This window comes from Nuphar pumila, chromosome 15, assembly GCF_984573655.1.
Source record: "Nuphar pumila chromosome 15, dmNupPumi1.hap1.1, whole genome shotgun sequence".
NCBI classification, from domain to species: Eukaryota; Viridiplantae; Streptophyta; class Magnoliopsida; order Nymphaeales; family Nymphaeaceae; genus Nuphar; species Nuphar pumila.
In genome coordinates, this window is record NC_143263.1 from 26,567,486 (window position 1) to 26,586,993 (window position 19,508).

A 19,508-nucleotide genomic window follows, 5' to 3' on the forward strand; every position below is an offset into this window, starting at 1 on the left:
TAAAATCGGGTGTTCTTTCAAATAGTTTTTCATATGGAGATGCATTTTGTAAGGATGAAGATATCATTCTATTTATCAAGTAAGTTGAAGTTAAAGCGGCTTCAGCCCAAAAACTTTTTGGAATTTCTTTGAAAATAAGAAGTGTCCTAGTGGTTTCCAAAATGTGTCTATGCTTTCTTTCGGGTAGACCATTTTGTTGAGGAGTCCTAGGACATGATTTTTTATGACAAATTCCATTTGTTTTCAAATAATTTTGAAATTCATTTGATAGATACTAGGGGTGGCAATCGTGTCGGGTTGTCGGGTTGGCGGGTCGACCCGACGGGTTGGCGGGTCAACATACCTCAACCCGAACCCGACCCGTTTATTAAACGGGTCGGCTGTGGCAAACACGAACCCGACCTGTTTAATAAATGGGTAACCCGACACGACCCGCCAACCCATTTAATAAATGGGTTGGGTCGGGTAAACGGGTTCTCAGGTTCGCGGGTCAAGTTGACGGGTCGGGTTGGTGGGTTGGCGGGTCGGGTTGGCGGGTTGACCCACCCGCCTAACCCGTTTATTAAACGGGTCAGCCGGGTTGGCGGGTTGGCATACCCCCAACCCGAACCTGACCTGTTTAATAAACGGGTTACGCGGGTCGACCCGTTCATTAAACGGGTTGGCTTAAGCCCAACTCGAACCCGCCTAAGAGGCGGGTTGGCGGGTCGGGTTGGCGGGTCGGGTTGGCCGGTCGTGTCAGAAATTGCCACCCCTAATAGATACTCTCCACCCGAATCGGATCTAAGAGTAGAGATATTACTTGAAAATTGATTTTTGACTATCATATGAAATTTCTTGAAGAAGTCAAAGACTTCGGATTTTAAATTGAGAAAATAGATCCACACATATCTAGTGTAGTCATCAATGAAAGTAATATAATAGGAGTATCCTCCTTTCGATATGACCGGAGAAGGGTCCCAAACGTCCGAATGGACTAACTCAAAAGGTTTTTTGGACACAAAAGTTCGATTTGGAAAATGAGTGGATTTCATTTTTCCAAAAATACAATTCTTGCAAACAAAATGTTTCTCATTACAAAATTTCTTTCCAAAAGGAAAGGAGTACATTTTTGAGAAACTTGGATGTCCAAGTCTTTGATGCCAAGTTTCAATATTTTTATCTTGGACATGATTACAAAAAGAGTTAGTGAAAAGTTTTAAGTTGCTCATATAATAGAGATCTCCCCTCCTATGGCCTTGCCCAATCTGCGTCTCGGACCGGAGATCCTGTATAGAGCAATCCTTAGTTGAGAAGGAGATTTCACATCCATGATCACATATTTGAGAAACAGAGAGAAGATTTAAATTAAGTTGAGGTACCACTCTTATGTTTGGCACAAAGAAATCTTTGGAAAATTTTAAAGTTCCAAAACTTTTTACTTGTAAAGATGTACCATCGACGGTTGAAACATAAGAGTTTTTAGAGTTATTACATAAATCGGAAAACCCATTTTCAAGAGGGGTCATATGAAAGGAAGCTCTAGAATCAAGAATCAAAGAAGACATACCTGGAGGAGAAGAATAAGCTATGGCGGCACCCGAGGTTGATGGCAATTTGAGTAGAATTTGAAGTGCTTCCGATAGTTGAGCAAGAGAGGACTCCTTCGCTTTGATAGTTTCCTCCTTTTTTGAGTAATTTCTTCAACGGAGGCAACCTTATTCTTTGGTGCTTCATTTAGCTTTGGGCAATTAGGTCTTATATGACCCGGTTCTTGGCAATGATGGCAAATGACTTTTCTATAGTTGCTATTATAGTTATTTTGCCTCCCAAAGTGTAGAGGCTTATAGGCTTTCACATGATTGTCGGGTTTAGACACGGCCAAAACTTCATCTCCTCCCTTAATCATGCCAAGACGAGTTTCTTCTTGGTATATTTTGGCTATGACATCTTCCAAAGGAAGAGGCTTAGATCTATGAAGAAGGGAAGATCTAACTTGTTCATATTCGGGCCTAAGCCCATGTAGAAATTGGAAAAAATGTTCTTTTTTCATTTGTTCTCTTCTTAGTTCCACATCTACACTAGAAACCCACTTTGGTTCTAGTAAAGATAGCTCATCCCATAAGGGTCCAAGAGTGCTAAAGTAATCTCTTACACTCATTTCCCCTTGCTTAATAGTCCGGATTTTTTCTTGGAGAAAGAATTGACGAGCAAGGTCTTTTTGAGTATACATACCTTTCATAAAGAACCATGTTTCATTAGCCATCCGAAATTTAGCAATATTGGCGCAAATTTTAAGCTCCACATTGTTCATGAACCAAGCAAGAATCTTTGCATGCTTGCTTTCCCAATCTTCCACTTTAGATTAATGATCTTCAATGGCCTTCATGCGGGCATTTCCTTCAAGTGCTTTTTCTTGATCACCATCCATCTTGGTGAGTTGGAGTTGCGGTTCCGGAATGGTGCACATAACGTATCTCCAAAGCTTTTTACCCTTGAAGTTGTTCTCCATGGCGGCCACCCACATCATGTAGTTGGAACCATTAAGTTTGAAAGAGAGATCAATCTTTTGTTCTCCTTTCATTTTAACCTCTCTCAAGAAGATAAACCAAGAAAGAAAGATACAAAATAAAAAATATAACTAGTCAACTAGTTATATCAAAAACCAAGAGCATACACAAGGCTCTGGTACCATGTAATGAGATATGCGAAAATACAAATAGTGTTATAAGCACTTACAATGTCCACCAACGGACAAACAAAAGAGATAATAGCAAAGTCTACAAAGGGACAACACAACACAAAATATAAATGCCTCTTTATTGAAAGAGAGGGAGCTCTCAAGAATGAAAAAATACAAAGGGGTTCACCCCTATTTATACAAATAAAATGAGAGAAGGGGGAGGCCAAATGGCCTCAAAAGAAGAGCCACAAAGGGGGCTCCCATGGAGTCGTTGGGAGCCCCCAACGGTCACAAATGTGACTGTTGGGGGCCCCAACGACTCAATGGTGGGGCCCCCTTAAGTGGGTAAAAAGGAAGAAAATAAAAAAAGAAATGCAAAAAATAAAAAGGAGAAAAACAAGTACCCCTATTGGGTACATGTGAAATGATTAAAATACCCCTATCGGGTATGATTGAATATATATATATATATATATATATATATATATATATATATATATATATATATATATTGATTACATGTATTTTAACAGAGGAGACCCACAACATATGTTATGGAGGATGGGCCTTTAAGGAGTGGTTGTAGGTCTTCCACCAATTGCGACAAAGACATGCTTCCAATAGATTTTTTATCTTTATTGGTTGCATCCTGGGAAGCCTCTAGCATAGCTACTCTCTTTTCATCCTTTGAATTCAGATTAATATGGCTTGATGTGTCACGGTTCTCTACAGTTATAACATGATTTTTTTTCTCTCCCATCGTTTCTCTTATCATTGTTGTGTTGCGTCCCAAAGTTATTTTTAGAGAAGTGAGGAGGCTTGTAGAAATGAGTGTTAGCACCGGGTATTTAATCATGTATTTAAGTCTTTAGACCTACAACACGCCTTTAGACTCCTTAGATTCAATCATGTATTTAAGTCTTATTTCTTCCATGCATACTTGAGCCAAAATCTTGTGAATGGGTAGTAGCTCTTCTTGCTTACGGTGGATGATATTACTTCGAACTTGTTCAAATTTAGGTCTTAGACTTCTCATAAATTGAAAAAATTGTTCACTAAGAATTTGATTTTTCCTAAAGCGAGCATCATTAGGGGAATCCTAAATAGGCTCCATCTTGGCCATTTGGTCACACAACCTCTTGGGAGTTCCATAATACTTTCTAACACTTTTTTTTCCTTGTCTACAATTGTGAATTTTATCTTGTAATTCCCATTTATGGGCGGCATCATTTTGCGTGTATGTTTCTTTGATAAAAAACCCACACTTCATCGGCCCTTTCAAACTTCAAAATATTTTCACGAGCTTCTTCGCACATACTTCCCATAAATAAGGACAAAACCTTGGCTTGTTCAACTTCCCATTCTTTAGAAACCTTTTTATAATCCAAAAGAGCATTTTCTCTCTTTTTTCCCTTTAGAGTTTCTTTCTTAGTTACTCTGTCTTCCTCACGAATAGATTTAGTGAGAATAAGTTGAGGTTCGGGTTCCCACAACTCCTTTCCAATCAAGATTCTTTTATAGCGGTAGCACACATATTATAGTTCTTCCCATCAAATTTGACGTGAACAATCGTAACCAAATCATTTTCGACCATAGTACCAAGAGAGAGAGAGAGAGAAATAACTATAGGATGATGCTCTTTTCCTTCAAATATACCTCACGCTCTGATACCATCTCATAAAATACAAGAAATAACTATAGGATGCCACTTATGGGTTTTACAAACACACAAGCGTACACAACAAAAGACCACTTATGGGTCAAGATACAAACACAAAACCCACTAGTGGGCAAGAGAGAGAACATAAAAAATATATAATCTTTATTTCAGTTAAGTGCTTGAGACAAGCATAAATACAAGAGAGAATTCATCCCCTGTTTATACACAAAGAGGGACCAAAAGGAGCCATTGACAGTGTTCCCAACTACTCTTTTATCAAGGGCATTACAAAGATAGTAATGCCCTTGACAAAAAGAAAAATAAAATAAAAACATACCTAAAGTGTCCCTAATGAACATGACTATTTATGAAAAGTAAAAAAAACAAAATACCCCTAATGGATATATATATATGTATACTTTAACACCACCTTGGCCACATTCTGTTACTAGATGGTTCAACATGTGACCTCTCACACAAGAACCGTTTAATATCTTTTAATACATTCTTATCACTGGGAAGGCTTTTAAAATTCTTGGAGGCCTATAGAAAACAAATCTCTCATGATCGCTCAAAACCATGAACTTTCCAGCCAGCACCATGCCACGATGATCCACTTAGACAAGCCAGCATTGGAACAGAACCAAACGAAACCATGCACTATGCTATGCACTGCTTGTAGCCCATGATCATACCAATGACCATGACCAGCGGCACATTGATGATGTTGATTTTATTTCTCTTCTTTTATCATGCAGCTGGTCATCAATTTCTTGCATAAGAATTTTTATTATCAGCTTAAGCTGCCTCAAGTTTAGTGGAAGAACTTTTCACTGTGAAAAAATGAATCTGAGAAAACAGATAATCTGATATATATATATATATATATATATATATTTTATTTTTTTATGATGAGGAACCCTTGCCGAAGCAAGGAAAACCCTGGGTGGGGGGGCCCACAACCACCCTGCCTTACGTGGCCCACCTCTGAAAACTACACACATACCTGTGAGCCAGTGGGGTTTGATCCAGTGCCTTCATCTCAGGATGCTCACAACCACCCCGCTGGCTATATAGGCCATCCCCGCAGTGGTAGATAATCTGGCATCTATATAATATGTGTGTGTGTGTGGAAAAGTGGTAACGATACACCACTTTTTTGGCCTACCACAAGAGAACAGGTGTTTTCAGGTTATTTTTCACAAATCCGATGCTGCAGATGTGTTCAACATGGTCTGATTTGCGAAAAACAACCCAAAAACACCCATTCACTTGTGGTAGGCTGATGGTAGGCAGCTACCAATTTTCCTATATATATATATATATATATATATATATTGTTGAAAAAACCTGCAGATTTTGATCCAAGGGTTTCAGAACAAGTGATAGTTCTCTCAAAGAGGGCTAGATGAAGTTTAGGCCCCTTGCAATGAGTTTACTATTTTGTTCCTTCTTTCCTCAATTGTGGAAAACTCCTACCTAAAATGCTGTCCTGAACTAAACAAAGTTTCTAAGCAAGCATCATGATCCAAAACCAAATAAGAAAAGCAAAGCCTTGATCTCAAAATCTAAGTGACAATCCCACTTAACCAGGTCATCATCTCTTTGTCATTTGCTTAAGAACTAAGCATCTGCTAATTTGGTTTTTCCAATTTCGTTTTCTATTTGTCACTGAGGTATTAAAACTAATTGGCAAAGGCTATTCTCATGCCACAGTGTAGGAGCCCCATGCAATGGCAATGGGAGAGAAGGGACAATCCTCGTGCATGAAAAGAAAAAAATGAAATAATGTATAGTGCATGGTGTAAAACGTGTCAGATACACTTTAAAAAGACCAATACAATCTAAAAGAGAAACACATTACTGTCTTTGTATCTAGCATTTTCTTCTGTAATTTAATTAATGTTGGCATCTTATGTCTGGTACAGGTTGTGGCTGTTGGAGGCTATGGAGGATTGGTTGACATCATTTCAGAGTTTGGGAGTCATTTATGTGCTTTTCGCTGCCAAGCCATGTGATCGGTAAGTTTTGATTTTCTATTTAGCTATGGCTGACTTTTTCTTTTTTTTCCTCTTTTTTTCTGGATTTTTGTACATTTCCCAAGGGTGAAAGACATGAAGGGACGACCATACACCTTTAGTAAGCACTGGTGTTGACTAACTGTTTGGTCGCACTCTCAAAAGATTGGTGCCACTGTTGATTTTTTCTCTGATTCAGCCTCCTTTATGAGTAAATGATCCACAGATTATTTGGCAATATGTACCAAGAAATGGGTGGAGCAAAAAAGAGTTGGCATGGTTGACTTTGTTGAGAATCTGCAACGGAATCCGGCCTTCTGTTTTGAGTTCATTTGTGCACACCTGCATGAGTAAGGACTTCAGATTGGTAGAAAATGGAATTTGATGCCTATTCTATTCTTGTTTCCTAGGATAGGCATGCACTTATTGAATATGCATGTTATAATCTATTATAATCTGGTAATAAAATCACAACTTTTTCTATCCAGCTTTCCTTGAGCAAATTGCATCACTCGTTGCCTTGATTTTACATGTGAGGGGTGTCTTCAGTAAAGAGCTGGGACATGAGATCTTCTCGCGGTTGGTTTCATGATAAACTCATAAAGAGCTCAGTTCAAACTTGTAAAATAGGAGCGTTGGTTGGACTTGGGTATTAAGAGCTACACTGTTTCTCTTTTCGGGTTGGAATAATGGTTTGCTGAACCAGGATTGTGTTTGAAAAGTAAAGCCTCGGGAGCTTTTGCTCATCCGGCATAGTTTCGAGTGTGGATGTGGTGGCTCTATGGAAAGTGGCTGCCAATGAGGAAGCTAAACCAACCCGCGAATGTTGTAAATGAGATAGTATTGCCTGATTCTAGGAGTGGAGCAACAAGAGCGAGCTGCAAAGCAAGAATTGTTCCGAATGAATGAGCCATGCAAGGGCAGTTTCTTCTTTTTGTGATGGTTCCTCTCTACATGTGCCAATTTTACAATTGCAACATATGTTTTGGTTTCATTGATGAGGCTGCTTTCAAGTGGAGTAAATAAAAAAAAAAACAAATTGTGTGTGACTAAGTTAATATCACCAAAGAAGGCCAGTTGTCAGAGATGAGCTATTTAGCACCTAGAGAGATCGGGATCTATGGTCAATCAAACAGTTCACCAGCTTCACCTTGAGGTTCATTTAGTTGTCTTACATCAGACACGATATTCCTCACTCCATGGAACCTTTTGCTTGCCCATTCCTTCCACTTGGCCAGATGCAATACCCCTCCTTGGCATGTACCGCCTTTTTTCTTTGGTCACGAGCACTGCTCTGTAAATTATCTTGAAATCTCATTTTCTTTCCTCAAGGATTGCACCAAGAAGTGTGAACTTGACCTGCATCATCAGCTTTTGCAATCCATACAAGAGTGCTCATTCTTTTCCTACGAATCTGCTCACAACTTTGACTGGGAAATCCAATTCCGAAACAGCTGTAACACAGGTTCAAACCATGAATCAAGAAAAAACAATCGATCAGGCAGACCATAAACTCTATTGCAACTGATTCGAGGGTGACACGGGGTCAGGGTTACTCTTTCTCCATCCATGGGGAAGAACGACACCAAACCACAACCAAGTCGCATGTCTCAAATGGCCCCACAAAAAATTTCAATACTGGTCTTGTTCGCAATCAACGGCATTTATGGCACGTTGACTGGATGCTTGAAACACAAGCAAAAGCTATGGTGGTTTGATGCTGTTACTCCTATGGATGAGTGTCATCCAAGGGCCGTAGACAGTTTACCATCAAGGGTATCCCTGGCCTGCATTTAAAAGAGGCCAGCATTTAAAATAGACAGCTGAATCGGAAGTTCCTACCTATGCCAGCCCTATGAAACTGCATTTAAAAGAGATCAGCATTCGTGAGCTCGGAGCTCAGTTCAGGTGACGTGCTATATCACTGTTGGACAGTGATATGGCATCATCACTGTCCACCATAGCATTCATCAGGTAGGGGACGATGAGATCATGAAGCACCTTCAAGGTGGTCTTGCTCATCGCTAATGGACGGTGGAGATGTTCACAGACATAACGCCATGTCACTCAAGAAACAATGTTATTGCCTTTTTTTCAATAACGAGAATAAACCACTATCATGGTTCAGACAACTCGTTACGAGCCGAGAGGGGTAATGTTAACTGTTGCTCTGTTGCGGCATCTGTTTACATTATGAGTACTCCCCTCTCGCCCATTGTAGAGTTTTTCATTTGCTTCGACCTGGCAGCAAAGATGCACACTGAGTAACAAGCTGAGGATGTTCAACTTGAACGCCTTAAGCTGAGCCATCTAGTCAGGCATTCAGATCCCTTGTAAGCAAGATAAGCTGACCCATCTTTTCAGGCATGCGGATCCCTTGTGGGCAAGCTTCTTGCTTGATAACCAAGGCCATTTTCTCTCAGTCTATCTATATTAGCCACTGAAGAGTAGGCTCCAAAAGCAGTAATGATAGATTCGCTCAGTTCAATTTTCGCACCTACACCTACAGTAACCATACAATGTAAATGGTGTTTTTAAGGAGACGCGCAGTTAATTTGGCGTTGCAATTCAACAGCCAGTGCTTCTGGCATAAGGCAGCTGCCATGCATGACATCAACGGCTCCTATGAATGACTACACTAAGCCAACTGAATGCCTTCATCAAGGCTTGACTACCACAGCGATTTCCCATGTAAACTAGAAAGCCCATGGATCATGCCTCATCAGTCATGCACATTGAAAACAAGACTATACAGAAAGAAAAACATATATTTCTTCTAGGTACATTCTGAATCTTATTTCCACAAAGCATATTGTGCAATGCCTTCTACAAACATCTAGAAATTCTGCACCACTGTGTTTGCAAACCTGTAACGCAGAGTGACTTGCAGCAACGAGTTGAGGAGACATGGGTCAAGCCATGACGACAACTTTGCCGCGGGAGCCTGCCACAAAAAATAAAAACATAAAATTACAATATGCAAAAGCAAATATCACAAACATGAGGTTTGTCGTACCCTACATTGCTCATAAAACTCTTTTGCCAACTGTAACATTGCATCCGTCTTCTCAGCTAGCCTCTGAACACGCTCTGCCTCCATTATAGCTCGGTATGCCATGACTGATTTTGATTCAGCATCAGCAATTTTATAGGCTATAGAGATTGCTGCTTCCTCAACCATGTTTGTTGGTGTATCAAGAGCCGAATGCTGTGATTGTTTTGCACGGCGAAGCGGGTCTGTCTGCTTCGGGGTGGGCGTTTTTATACCAAGTGAAGAACTTGTGAGCTTGTATCCATTATGGACCTACATCTCATGAAGCTAAGAATTAGCCAGAAAGAAATGGACAAAATATCAAAAGGGAAAGAAATAAATGACTCTCTTAAGAGGCTAAAAATTGGAACATGTTGCAATTCCATGATGATGACCTATGTCACCTGGGTAAGGGTATGGATACGGAGGGTATGACACGGCAATTTCAAAAAGTGAGGGTATGAGGACACGGCTATATATATATATATATATATATATATATATATATATATATATATATATATATATAGAGAGAGAGAGAGAGAGAGAGAGAGTCTTTTTTAGTTTTGTTGAAAAAACTTGTTTTTTTAAAAGTGTTTAACTTCGTTGGCTAGGTTTGGATTTGTCCAAACCTGGTCATCGAAACCAACTTGGTTTAACAAAGTTATAAAAGGGGAAGGGCGTGAAGAATAAGAGAGGAGGAGGTACTTTCTCTCTGTTTGTTGCAGCGAGACGAGGAAGAAGAAAAAGAAGAGAGAGAGAGGGAGACAGAGAGGGGGGAGACGAGATAGAGGGAGACAGAGGGGAATAGAGAGAGAGACTCGAGGGTTTCAGGGTGGGGGGGATTTTATTTTTCTTCTGAGATTCGGGTCTGCATTGGACCTGATCCGCAGCGTACCCGCACTGTACCCGGTACCCGTACCCATGTCGACACGAGTACGGCAGTTGAACTGGCGTGTCGTCGTTACATAGATGAGGACCAAAAAATCCACTATAATGGGAGCATGTTCTCCAAAAATTTGGACCTACAATTCATACAATGGCTCCCAAATCGTGTTACTTGATATGTAAATAGGTCAGTTGGGCTCGGGCACTACTGAATACTACAAAATCTAAGCTGGGGATAGAGACTATAGAGAGACTTTAGTAAACCCCAACGGCATTAGCTGTTGGTCATAATCCATATCTGAAAGTTCTCACTGATACCAATAAACAGATACAGGTTGGTCAGACATTCGTTCCAAACATGCACCATTGGCATCCCTACATGTCAAGGGGAAAAAAAGTGTAATCTTTAAGCGTTGAATCTTACCATTACATATCTCCTTTTAATAGAATCTGCACGAAAGAATTTGGACCAACTCCTTTCTTTTTCCACCTAGCCTTGGTTGGGTGGTTTCTCTGGCTACTGTTCGGTTCATGATGTTTGTTAGGCACTTGGAGTGTTGGATACCCTGCTAAGTTATTACTCTTGAATAGCAGGGCCTCTCAGGTTCTTTGGCTACTTTATTTACCCAGTATGATCTTTTGCGAGGTGATACCTCGCCATCTACTCCTTGGGATGTGTTCCTACTCTTTTCATAATATTATCTTCCTTTACATAAAAAAACACTAGCAAAACAGTACATTTCATTTTATTCAAAAGAGCATATTAAGGCATGCTAGAAACATACAAGAAATAAGGAGCAAAAAAATCTCCAAAGAAAAATGCAGCATTCTTGGTGATAATGGATTCATTCAACTATAAATTAGCTTGGATATCATTAAAATTTGGTCAAGAAAGTGCTGACTCAATAGGTGTATGATTTATAAACTCTGTTAGAAAATCAGAAAAAACCAAGTAATGGATGCAGAAAAAAAACATGATCAGGCCTCTTTCATGATTTATTTCCAATCAATGGGACCCTCTTCCATGAAATTGTAGCAAACAAATTGAAACTTTACCTTTTCAATTTTCTCCTGTGCAACTAGTCGTCTCAACTTTGAACCTAGCAGCCTTCTAAAATTTGATGGCACTTCGTGTCTTTGCTGTATGAACAACATTAAATATCTGAAATTAAATTATTGAAAGAAATCTGTATAAAACAACCGAATGCACAAAATAAGAATTTCAATCATTTTTAATGGTGATCATCATATTAATCCAAGTGTCAAAATTCCAAAACTTATCTATTGGACATAACTCTTTCAGCATTACAAATGAGATTTCTGTTTGAGACACACAATGGTTTCTCAAATTTATGTGTCAGAGATGAGTCTGTGCATCAGACACACAATGATTCGGAAATGCAGCCTAACCCCTTAACATCCTTGATTGCATAATCAATTTGGAAAAACTCTTGACCATGAAAACCATTCCAAATTTGTCAACAACTGTTCATACTCAGAGATCCTTAATAAATAAAGGCAATTGACAATTATTTTTTTACAATCATTTGTGGAATACCCATCACTATAAACTAAATTATATGCATGTGGATAAAAAAGCACAGTACCGTGACCAATAGCAAAAAACATTTAAGCACACAAAAAAGACCTAATTTTTTAGTTGCAACTCTTTGGACTTTTTGATACTCAACAGAAAAGAATGGACAGTGTGAAATACCGATGATCATGGAACTAAACTATACAGGAAGTGTCAAGAGAACTGCCGACAGAATGGCAAGACCCATGTATGAAAACTATACAGGAAGTATTTTTCATTCAAATCTTGCTTCAAATTGCAGGCAACATCTTCAATATTGCAGCCACCAAAGTTTGGTACTAGAAAAATACTTCAGGTTTCATATTGTGGAAGCATGCTGAATTGCATATGAATACATCACTGAGGTGCAGAGAAAGAAGATTTCGAAGAAAAACTACACTTGAAAGCATCTATGATTTTGAAAATAGCTATGAAGCTGAAAGGTTCAACATCTGTTCCTTGATTTTACTTATGATATTGATTGGTATTGACCTTGAATTTCTATGTGCAATTTGGATGTGGATTGGCCTCTCCTACATTAAATAGATATTTTCATGATTTTTTTATCACAGTTGCATGGGAATAAACTCACCTGCTTGATGGAAGAAATTTTTACAGTGGATAAATTTCAAAAGTAATTAATTTTTTTAGCAACATTCTTTCCACCGAGAAAATTTCCCATTACCAGTACACAAACTACAGAACATGGATTTGTAAACTTTTCTCAATGCAGCTGATATGAAAAAAAACTTTTACTTTACTCCAACTAGCAACATTATGTAAAGATACCCAAATGTGTCAAATGGTTCAGTCTCTTAAGTCTTAATCAATGACATGGGAAATGATTTCCAACTTTTTCTCAAGGAAAATAACTTGCAAAATAGATTAACACAATGAGTAGTTATAGGTGCATGCTGCCGTGACAATTATGCACAATCTTCTCGTGGACTTGGCCAATGAGACTTGGGTTAGTTTAGGTGTGAAGGGGCTGGTGAGGGAGAGGGAATGCATGGCTACAACTCAGACCATGTTTGGCTCCATCTTTTCCAGAGTCACAAAATCTACCCATGATAGATGTTCAGCTAGGCAATATTAGCTGGCATAAATAGTTCTCCTTGTATGTAGAAATTAGAATAGATGGCTATATAGTCTGATTTCTTCTCATAGAGGCAAAGATGTTAATGTAATTTGTCATTTACATGAGGAAATAGAGAAAGAAAAAAACAATACATGAAAGCAGAGGAGAAATGAACAATCAAATAAAACATTTTTTATTTTATAATTCTTTATTTCCCCAAAAATTTCTTCCTCTTGTTCATCCCTTTCACCTGAAAAATATCTGAAGATTCAAATTTTCATGTCAAATGCCTTCTGATGATAAAGATAACCACAATAGTAGTGAGTTAGACCAAACATGGTGAGTCATGGAAGTGGCTAGTATGTGAAAAGCAAAAAAAAAATACCAACCAACCTCAATGAAACTCGCAATAGCACCAATATCTGTTCCATTAGGATCACGAATAGCTGAAATGGCTTCAATTATCATTGCATTGTACCTGTTTGAACAAAAGAAAACTATTGGTGGAATAAATTTGCATAGACATCCAACAGCAAAACAGGTATGCTGAAAATGTCTGTTGAAGACAAACCAAAAGTAGGCTATCAAGAAACCACAACATTCAATGGACAACAAAGAAGCATCAGATGCAAAAACGAAAAGAAAAAATTTAGAAACCAAGAAGATAAGTACCAAATTAAGCAGAAAGAAAGACTAGGGTATGAATGTATAGTGAATGTGTAACACTGAATGAAGAATTTTATTCAGCCATCACATAATGTACTTATCAAATTATTTCTGAGGCAAGGCATCTTCTACATAAAAAGGAAAGACAAAAAACAAAAGAATAAAAAGACAACAGTATCCACAGCAAGGTGGATTTCCAGGATGAACTCTTCCAATAGAGAGACTTACTCTATATAAAAAGAAAATGAAAAAACAATTAGCAACAGAAATCTGGATAACATTGTGCATATCAAGGTGGATTTTGATGATGGACTTGCACAAAGATACTGGAGGAAAGAATCAGGTAATCCTGTAGGGATAATTTGATGGGTATAAAACAACTCATCAACAAAGTGGAGCTCATGGAAACAGACTACAGCCAACAACCAAAGTGCACCTTATCTCAAGAAGCTGAACAGATCTCATAACACAAGGTACTTTAGAGAACATGACAAGCTAGGTCCAATCTATGCTTCATTAATTTTTTTATCACTATCCATACCAGAGTTACTGGAAGCGCCTAGGTAAGTGGGGAAGTGCGCTTCGGAAGCGCGAAACGTCGCGCTTCCGAAATGCGCTGGCAAGCGCCATTTTTAAATGGTAAGCGCGCTTCCCCCATTTTCTCCAATTTTTTTGTATTTTTTATTCTTTTTGTTTCTCCCTCGCTTCCTAGGTCGCTTCCGAGACTATTCCCAATTCGCTCCTAAGTGGTTCCACGCTTCCCGCTTCCTAAAATTTTGAAAGTGCCTCGCTTCCCGCTTTCCGCTCCCGCTTCCTCAACTGGCAACCATGATCCATACTTTATCTTCTGTTACATAATGAATAAATAATCAGTGTTGTAAGTATTGTACTGTATTGTATGATACATATTGTTACTTTGGGGGGAAATGTATGATACACCTCCTGTATCATACCATATTGTGCGGTACGGTACGATACATATCGATTTTCTTTTTCTTTTTTAATTTTCATAAACTTGGTTATTTTGTTTATACTTATGTAATATGAAAGTATATGAGTCTTCTGGCATTGTTCTTGTGAGATATGCATGCAATATTATCTATGATTCTATATTAGTTGATGTTTGATTATGTCTTATGTAGCTCATACATACATAAATGTGATTTTATGGTTGTATTTTGTGCAATTCATCATTGTTTCATGTGTTATGATTTTTTTGAATTTTTCTGATTTTTTAGAAATTTTTTATTTAAAATTTACGATACATTTACAATACGATACGATATGCTGTTACTTTGGGCCTAACTGATACGGGTAACGATATGATACTTACAACCTTGACAAATATGTCATCTAACCTACTCACAATGTTATGGCGCATATAAAATAAAACAAAATCAAGAGCCTATTCTCAAAAGTAACGAACAAGGAAAAGGAAAAGAAAAAGAAAATCATATCAACAGAAACAACTAGCAATGTATCACTCATTGAAGAATGACAGACCTTGGAGGTGGGGTTTTCCCATCATTTAAGCCTTTTGAGTCAGCAACCTTTGTGGTTGATGGAGTAGAGGTCATGGCACTTGCAGGAGTGGATGAAGAAGGAAGACTAAGATGGGACTTAAGCTTTGGAACCCTTGCTTTTTCTCTTGAACCTTGACCATTAGCACTGACACTCATGTTCCTCCATTTGTCCTGAATATGATAAGCACTCAGAATGATTTAAAAAGCTCATTTAGGGTTAATAATGTTGACTTGTGTATTTCCAAGATCAGCACAAAATAGAACCCAACAAGCCCCCCCCCCCCCCCACACACACAAAAAAAAAATATCATTCAACCATATTTCATCTGAACATGGGAAATATCAACTGTTTTCATAGAGCTGCATCACATGGCACACTGTTTTTACTCCCTTAGTGAATCCACACACTCCGTTTTCACTCCCAGACTACATCCCCTTTATGAAAAAATCATCAAAATGGCCATATCCCCATGTCTACAGCCATACCCCCATGAAATATAGGCTGGGGAACTTTTATTGTGGTGATATGCCTGAATTGTCTTTATAAAGAGTTCAAATTCAGCATTTACAAAAGTAAAAAGGTAAAAGAAAAGGTAAATTTTATAAACTAAAAGTACTACTTCAGAATGTGATCAACAGATGAATCCAAAAGAAAAAGAAAAATCATATTCATTTACTTGTAATAAAAAAGGACAAATCATATTCATCTACTTGCAATCAATGCATTAGGTCAACAGATGGCTTGAGTGAAGGCACTTAATTTCAGGTCAAAACATCTACAGGTCAGAGAATGCTTTCTAATTTCACCCTGGCCTGGGAAAAGTAATGAAAAATCAAAGTTCATTGTAAGTCAAATGGTATTTATCAAACAAAATTATACTTTTTCCAATACTTTTGCAAATCTTTTGATCCTTTGATCTTTTGAAGTGATGTTAAGCATATTCCATCTCATCATGGGCATATATAATGCTGAATGTTATCACAGTGTAAATGTATCCAAGCATTAATAAGCATGCCAACATGAACACATTATACAATTAATCTATATGTATGCACATTGCAACATGCATACATATACATAACTAAGCATATGAGTCACTTATGATTTACAAAGTGTACATTTGTAAGATCATATAAATGATTTACACATATATACAATGCAAAAACACATAATACTATAAGTGAATAAATGAGTATAAATAAAACAAAATTACAAATAAATCAATTATTATGAATATTTATAAATGTTGATTGTACATGATAACATAAAAGGCCTTCACAGTTCAGATAATTACCTAATGATTGCCCCATTTGTTACAAAATAATATTCAAATCATTATCTCATAGTTTCCATTTATACACCATGATTGTGTGCATGAGTGAGTGAGTTCCCCACAAGATATGTAGAGCCAATTTGGGTGCAAAAGGCATATAATCATAGGCCTTCACGATAACTAGCATGGAAAGTGACATGTGTACATGACAAGGCCCAAGACACAAAAGGCCTCAGGTCTTTTGCTTGTATCAATAGCTCGCTCCAAGATAGTGGCTGCACATTGTTATCTTGTTTTCAGATTTCACCACGACAGACGTTCAAACTTTAACTTTTCATATTATAAGACAATGAATCATTTACATCCTCAGGGGAATACCATATTTGTCATTTATGTTCTCATATCATAACTTATATAGCTTGATAAGGTGAATGATTGCCTAATTTAACATGTCTTAATCCTTTCTTTTTCATCCTTCTTTGCTTTTCATCTTCACTAATATGTGAAACTATTCTGGTATTAGAGCATTCCCTCCTAAGAGATTTAGCTCAATTTAACAGTTTCGACCTCTTAGTAGATGCACCTCCCATTATCAAGTGACATCATGTCCTTGGCAACTAAGAGATATTAGCTCTTGAAACCTGGCATAAATTTAAATAGATATTCTAACTCTTTAACGGCATATTAGAAATGCAAGCTAAAGGGTTTTGGAAATATAAATAGTGTAGATATTATGAGGCTCCTGGTCCAACATGTAAGCTGATACTAACTACAGCTCGTGACAATGGTGAGAGTTCATATACTGGAGGGCCACAGGTAGTTCTTGAGGATGTTTTGACAGTGCAAGAGAGTGAGAGACTTGGGATTCCCCTTCGTACAGAAATGAACACTGGTCCAAACAATGTGAACATATTGTTAAATGAAGAGTTAAGCCTACTAAGACTCAATGAGTAATATAATAATAGCTATAATTTCTCATTTCTCCAGCATCGAGTGGATTATTTTTGCTTTCATCTTGTGGGTACCAAACTGATGAACTGAGTATTCCACAACAAAGTTAGTCAAGTCACGCAAGTCAGTCCAAAATCCCTCTTTCAAGCATTCTAAGGACAGGAAAACAACAAACGACCTCCTCAATCTCTCACCCGCTACTATGATACTATCACCCAGTGACAATTTATCTAGCAAACTAGCAAATTCTCATAATTGCTCGTCTTCGATTATCTTAGTTCTGGAATTTTTTGCTTCAAAAGGGACATCTAAACAGGGAATTATATATTGGTCTTATCACATTCAAGAAGCCTTTATAAGTTCACAATACGTTGTTTGTCCAACAAAGTGGGCGACCTAATTTGGAGCTTTACACATCCACGTGTTCGACTCGCAGAGGCACGCCTGACTCCCCTCCCTAATCCTCAAACGATTTTTCTTATTGAGGACATGTGAAAGAGAAACGTTCGCAAGGCTATTGGTTAAACACTCAGTTAGCCAATGCCTGACAGAGAAGAAAAGAGGGAATCAAGCAACATAATTCAAATATATTCATGATTCCTTCATACCCACTTTCAACGAAGACTAAAAGCCCCATTTTTGTGAAGCCTAACCCAAACTCAAATTTTCCTTTAAAATTGAACCAGAATACGGTTAAAGAAGGAAAAGCGAGATACACAAACTCCCTCCTTCCTTTGAACCGACAAAAATAAAATAAAACAAAGATCAATTCGATCCACCATCACGTGCCTCCTATGGAGAACAGTGGAAGAAATTCCCATATTTAAACCAACAAAGCACCACCAAGAAAAAAGAATGAAAAATTGGGACGACCATCGATCATAATCTCATGCAGAAAAAAGCAAAAAACACAGAAAGGCCAGCCATAGGACCAAAATAACGCAACAACGAGGCAGCGACGACGAAGGACGAATAGGGAAGTGGGTGATACCTTCAGATCGATATTGGAGCGAGCAGAGAGCCAATGGCTGAACTCTGGGTCCTTCTGGATCGTTCGCCACTTGCCCGGCCCATGTTTATCGACACCTGCGCGGAGCGCATCCTCCTCCTCCGACGTCCATTTTTGCTTGGGGGCTCCCATTCTTCTTCTTCCTCCTCCTGGTCTCCTTGGCGTAGAGGGAGGGAGAGAGATAAGGGGATGTTGCAGGGAAAAGGGAGAGTTAATGTGTCAAAGGTTGTTTTCAGGAGAGAGAGAGAGAGAGAGAGAGAGAGAGAGAGCTAGGGTTACATGCCCCAATTGGTTTAAAAGGGGTTTGTTGTTTGCAGCCTTGCAGGGAGAAGAAATAGGGGAGATTGGTATTTTTTTCTTTGGAGGGAGTGGGTCTCTCTCTCTCCTGTCTGTGTTTAGTTATGGTAGGCTTAATTGGGTAGTTGTGTGGTGCATGTGGTACTTACCATGGTGGTTTATGAAGATCTTTGGAGAGGGGAGCCGGTTCTGTGAAATTCAACTTAAAAATTTGTTGGTAAATTATGATGCTTTAAAAGCATTGCCTAATTTTAACATTTTAAATGATTTTTTTTTTTGTAATTTGTCATAATATATAATGTTTTATCAACAAAGTTTTAAAGCGCATCTAGTATATTTTTTAGTCGAATTTTATTTTAGCAATGCTTCCAAAGTTTTTTTATTTAATTTTTAGTCTGTTAGCTTCGGCCCCAACTTAGGCTGCTAGGCAGACTGTCTAGGTTTAAATCCCATGAGCATCACCTTTTGTGCAATCCTAAGTGTAGCGACTTCCTAGGGGCAAGGGGTAAGCCCAGTAACCGTAAGTACAGCAAGCAAAGTCAGCACGATTTGGTCTCTAATTTTATGGGTGATTCTTTCATGTAAATAAAAAAAAGTCGGTTAGCTTCACCGATTTCTTGCCAAAGACATAATTTTAATACCTTCTGAAAATCCCTCAAGGAATTTCATTGTAGACAAAATTTTGTTTGGGATTGTTGTCAGTAAGGCTAGGACCAAGGCTTGGTTGATTAGATCGCTTCTTTTTGTGGTCTATGTCGCATGCAATATGGTGGTGGTTGAGGAAGGTGGGAGGTAAACATGCTAGAGTTAAAGGTTAGTTGGTCTTACAAGGTCTGGTAAATTAATCAACATGCTTATTGGGGCAACTTGTGAAT

At 38.3% G+C, this 19,508-nt stretch overlaps 2 protein-coding genes across 6 annotated transcripts in view; one reads left to right on the forward strand and one right to left on the reverse strand.

The window, feature by feature from the left end:
- Positions 1-6,827, forward strand: part of DWA1 (DWD (DDB1-binding WD40 protein) hypersensitive to ABA 1) — a 91,110-nt gene extending 84,283 nt beyond the window's left edge. For both annotated transcript variants that reach the window (XM_089989553.1, XM_089989554.1), the window contains exons 13-14: positions 6,251-6,343; positions 6,567-6,827. In XM_089989553.1, the coding sequence (XP_089845679.1) occupies positions 6,251-6,340 (90 nt within the window). In that variant the 3' untranslated portion in view covers positions 6,341-6,343; positions 6,567-6,827. The remainder of the gene's footprint in view (positions 1-6,250; positions 6,344-6,566) is intronic.
- On the reverse strand, positions 6,646-18,721 carry LOC149814894 (single myb histone 3-like). 4 transcript variants are annotated; one of them, XR_016427982.1, is made up of 8 exons: positions 18,319-18,688; positions 15,083-15,273; positions 13,307-13,391; positions 11,316-11,399; positions 9,357-9,644; positions 9,208-9,284; positions 7,491-7,794; positions 6,646-6,682 (listed from the first exon to the last, which is right to left on the reverse strand). XR_016427982.1 is itself a non-coding variant. In XM_089989557.1 (7 exons), the coding sequence occupies exons 1-6, from the start codon at positions 18,466-18,468 to the stop codon at positions 9,253-9,255; spliced, it is 825 nt and encodes a 274-aa protein (XP_089845683.1). In that variant the 5' UTR covers positions 18,469-18,683; the 3' UTR covers positions 7,670-7,794; positions 9,208-9,252. The 4 variants fall into 4 exon arrangements, 3 of the variants coding, with proteins under 3 accessions (XP_089845683.1, XP_089845682.1, XP_089845681.1); XM_089989557.1 differs by lacking the exon at positions 6,646-6,682 and having other exon boundaries at positions 7,670-7,794; positions 9,362-9,644; positions 18,319-18,683; XM_089989556.1 differs by lacking the exons at positions 6,646-6,682; positions 7,491-7,794 and having other exon boundaries at positions 9,089-9,284; positions 9,362-9,644; positions 18,319-18,721.
- Between the last annotated feature and the right edge of the window lie 787 nt (positions 18,722-19,508).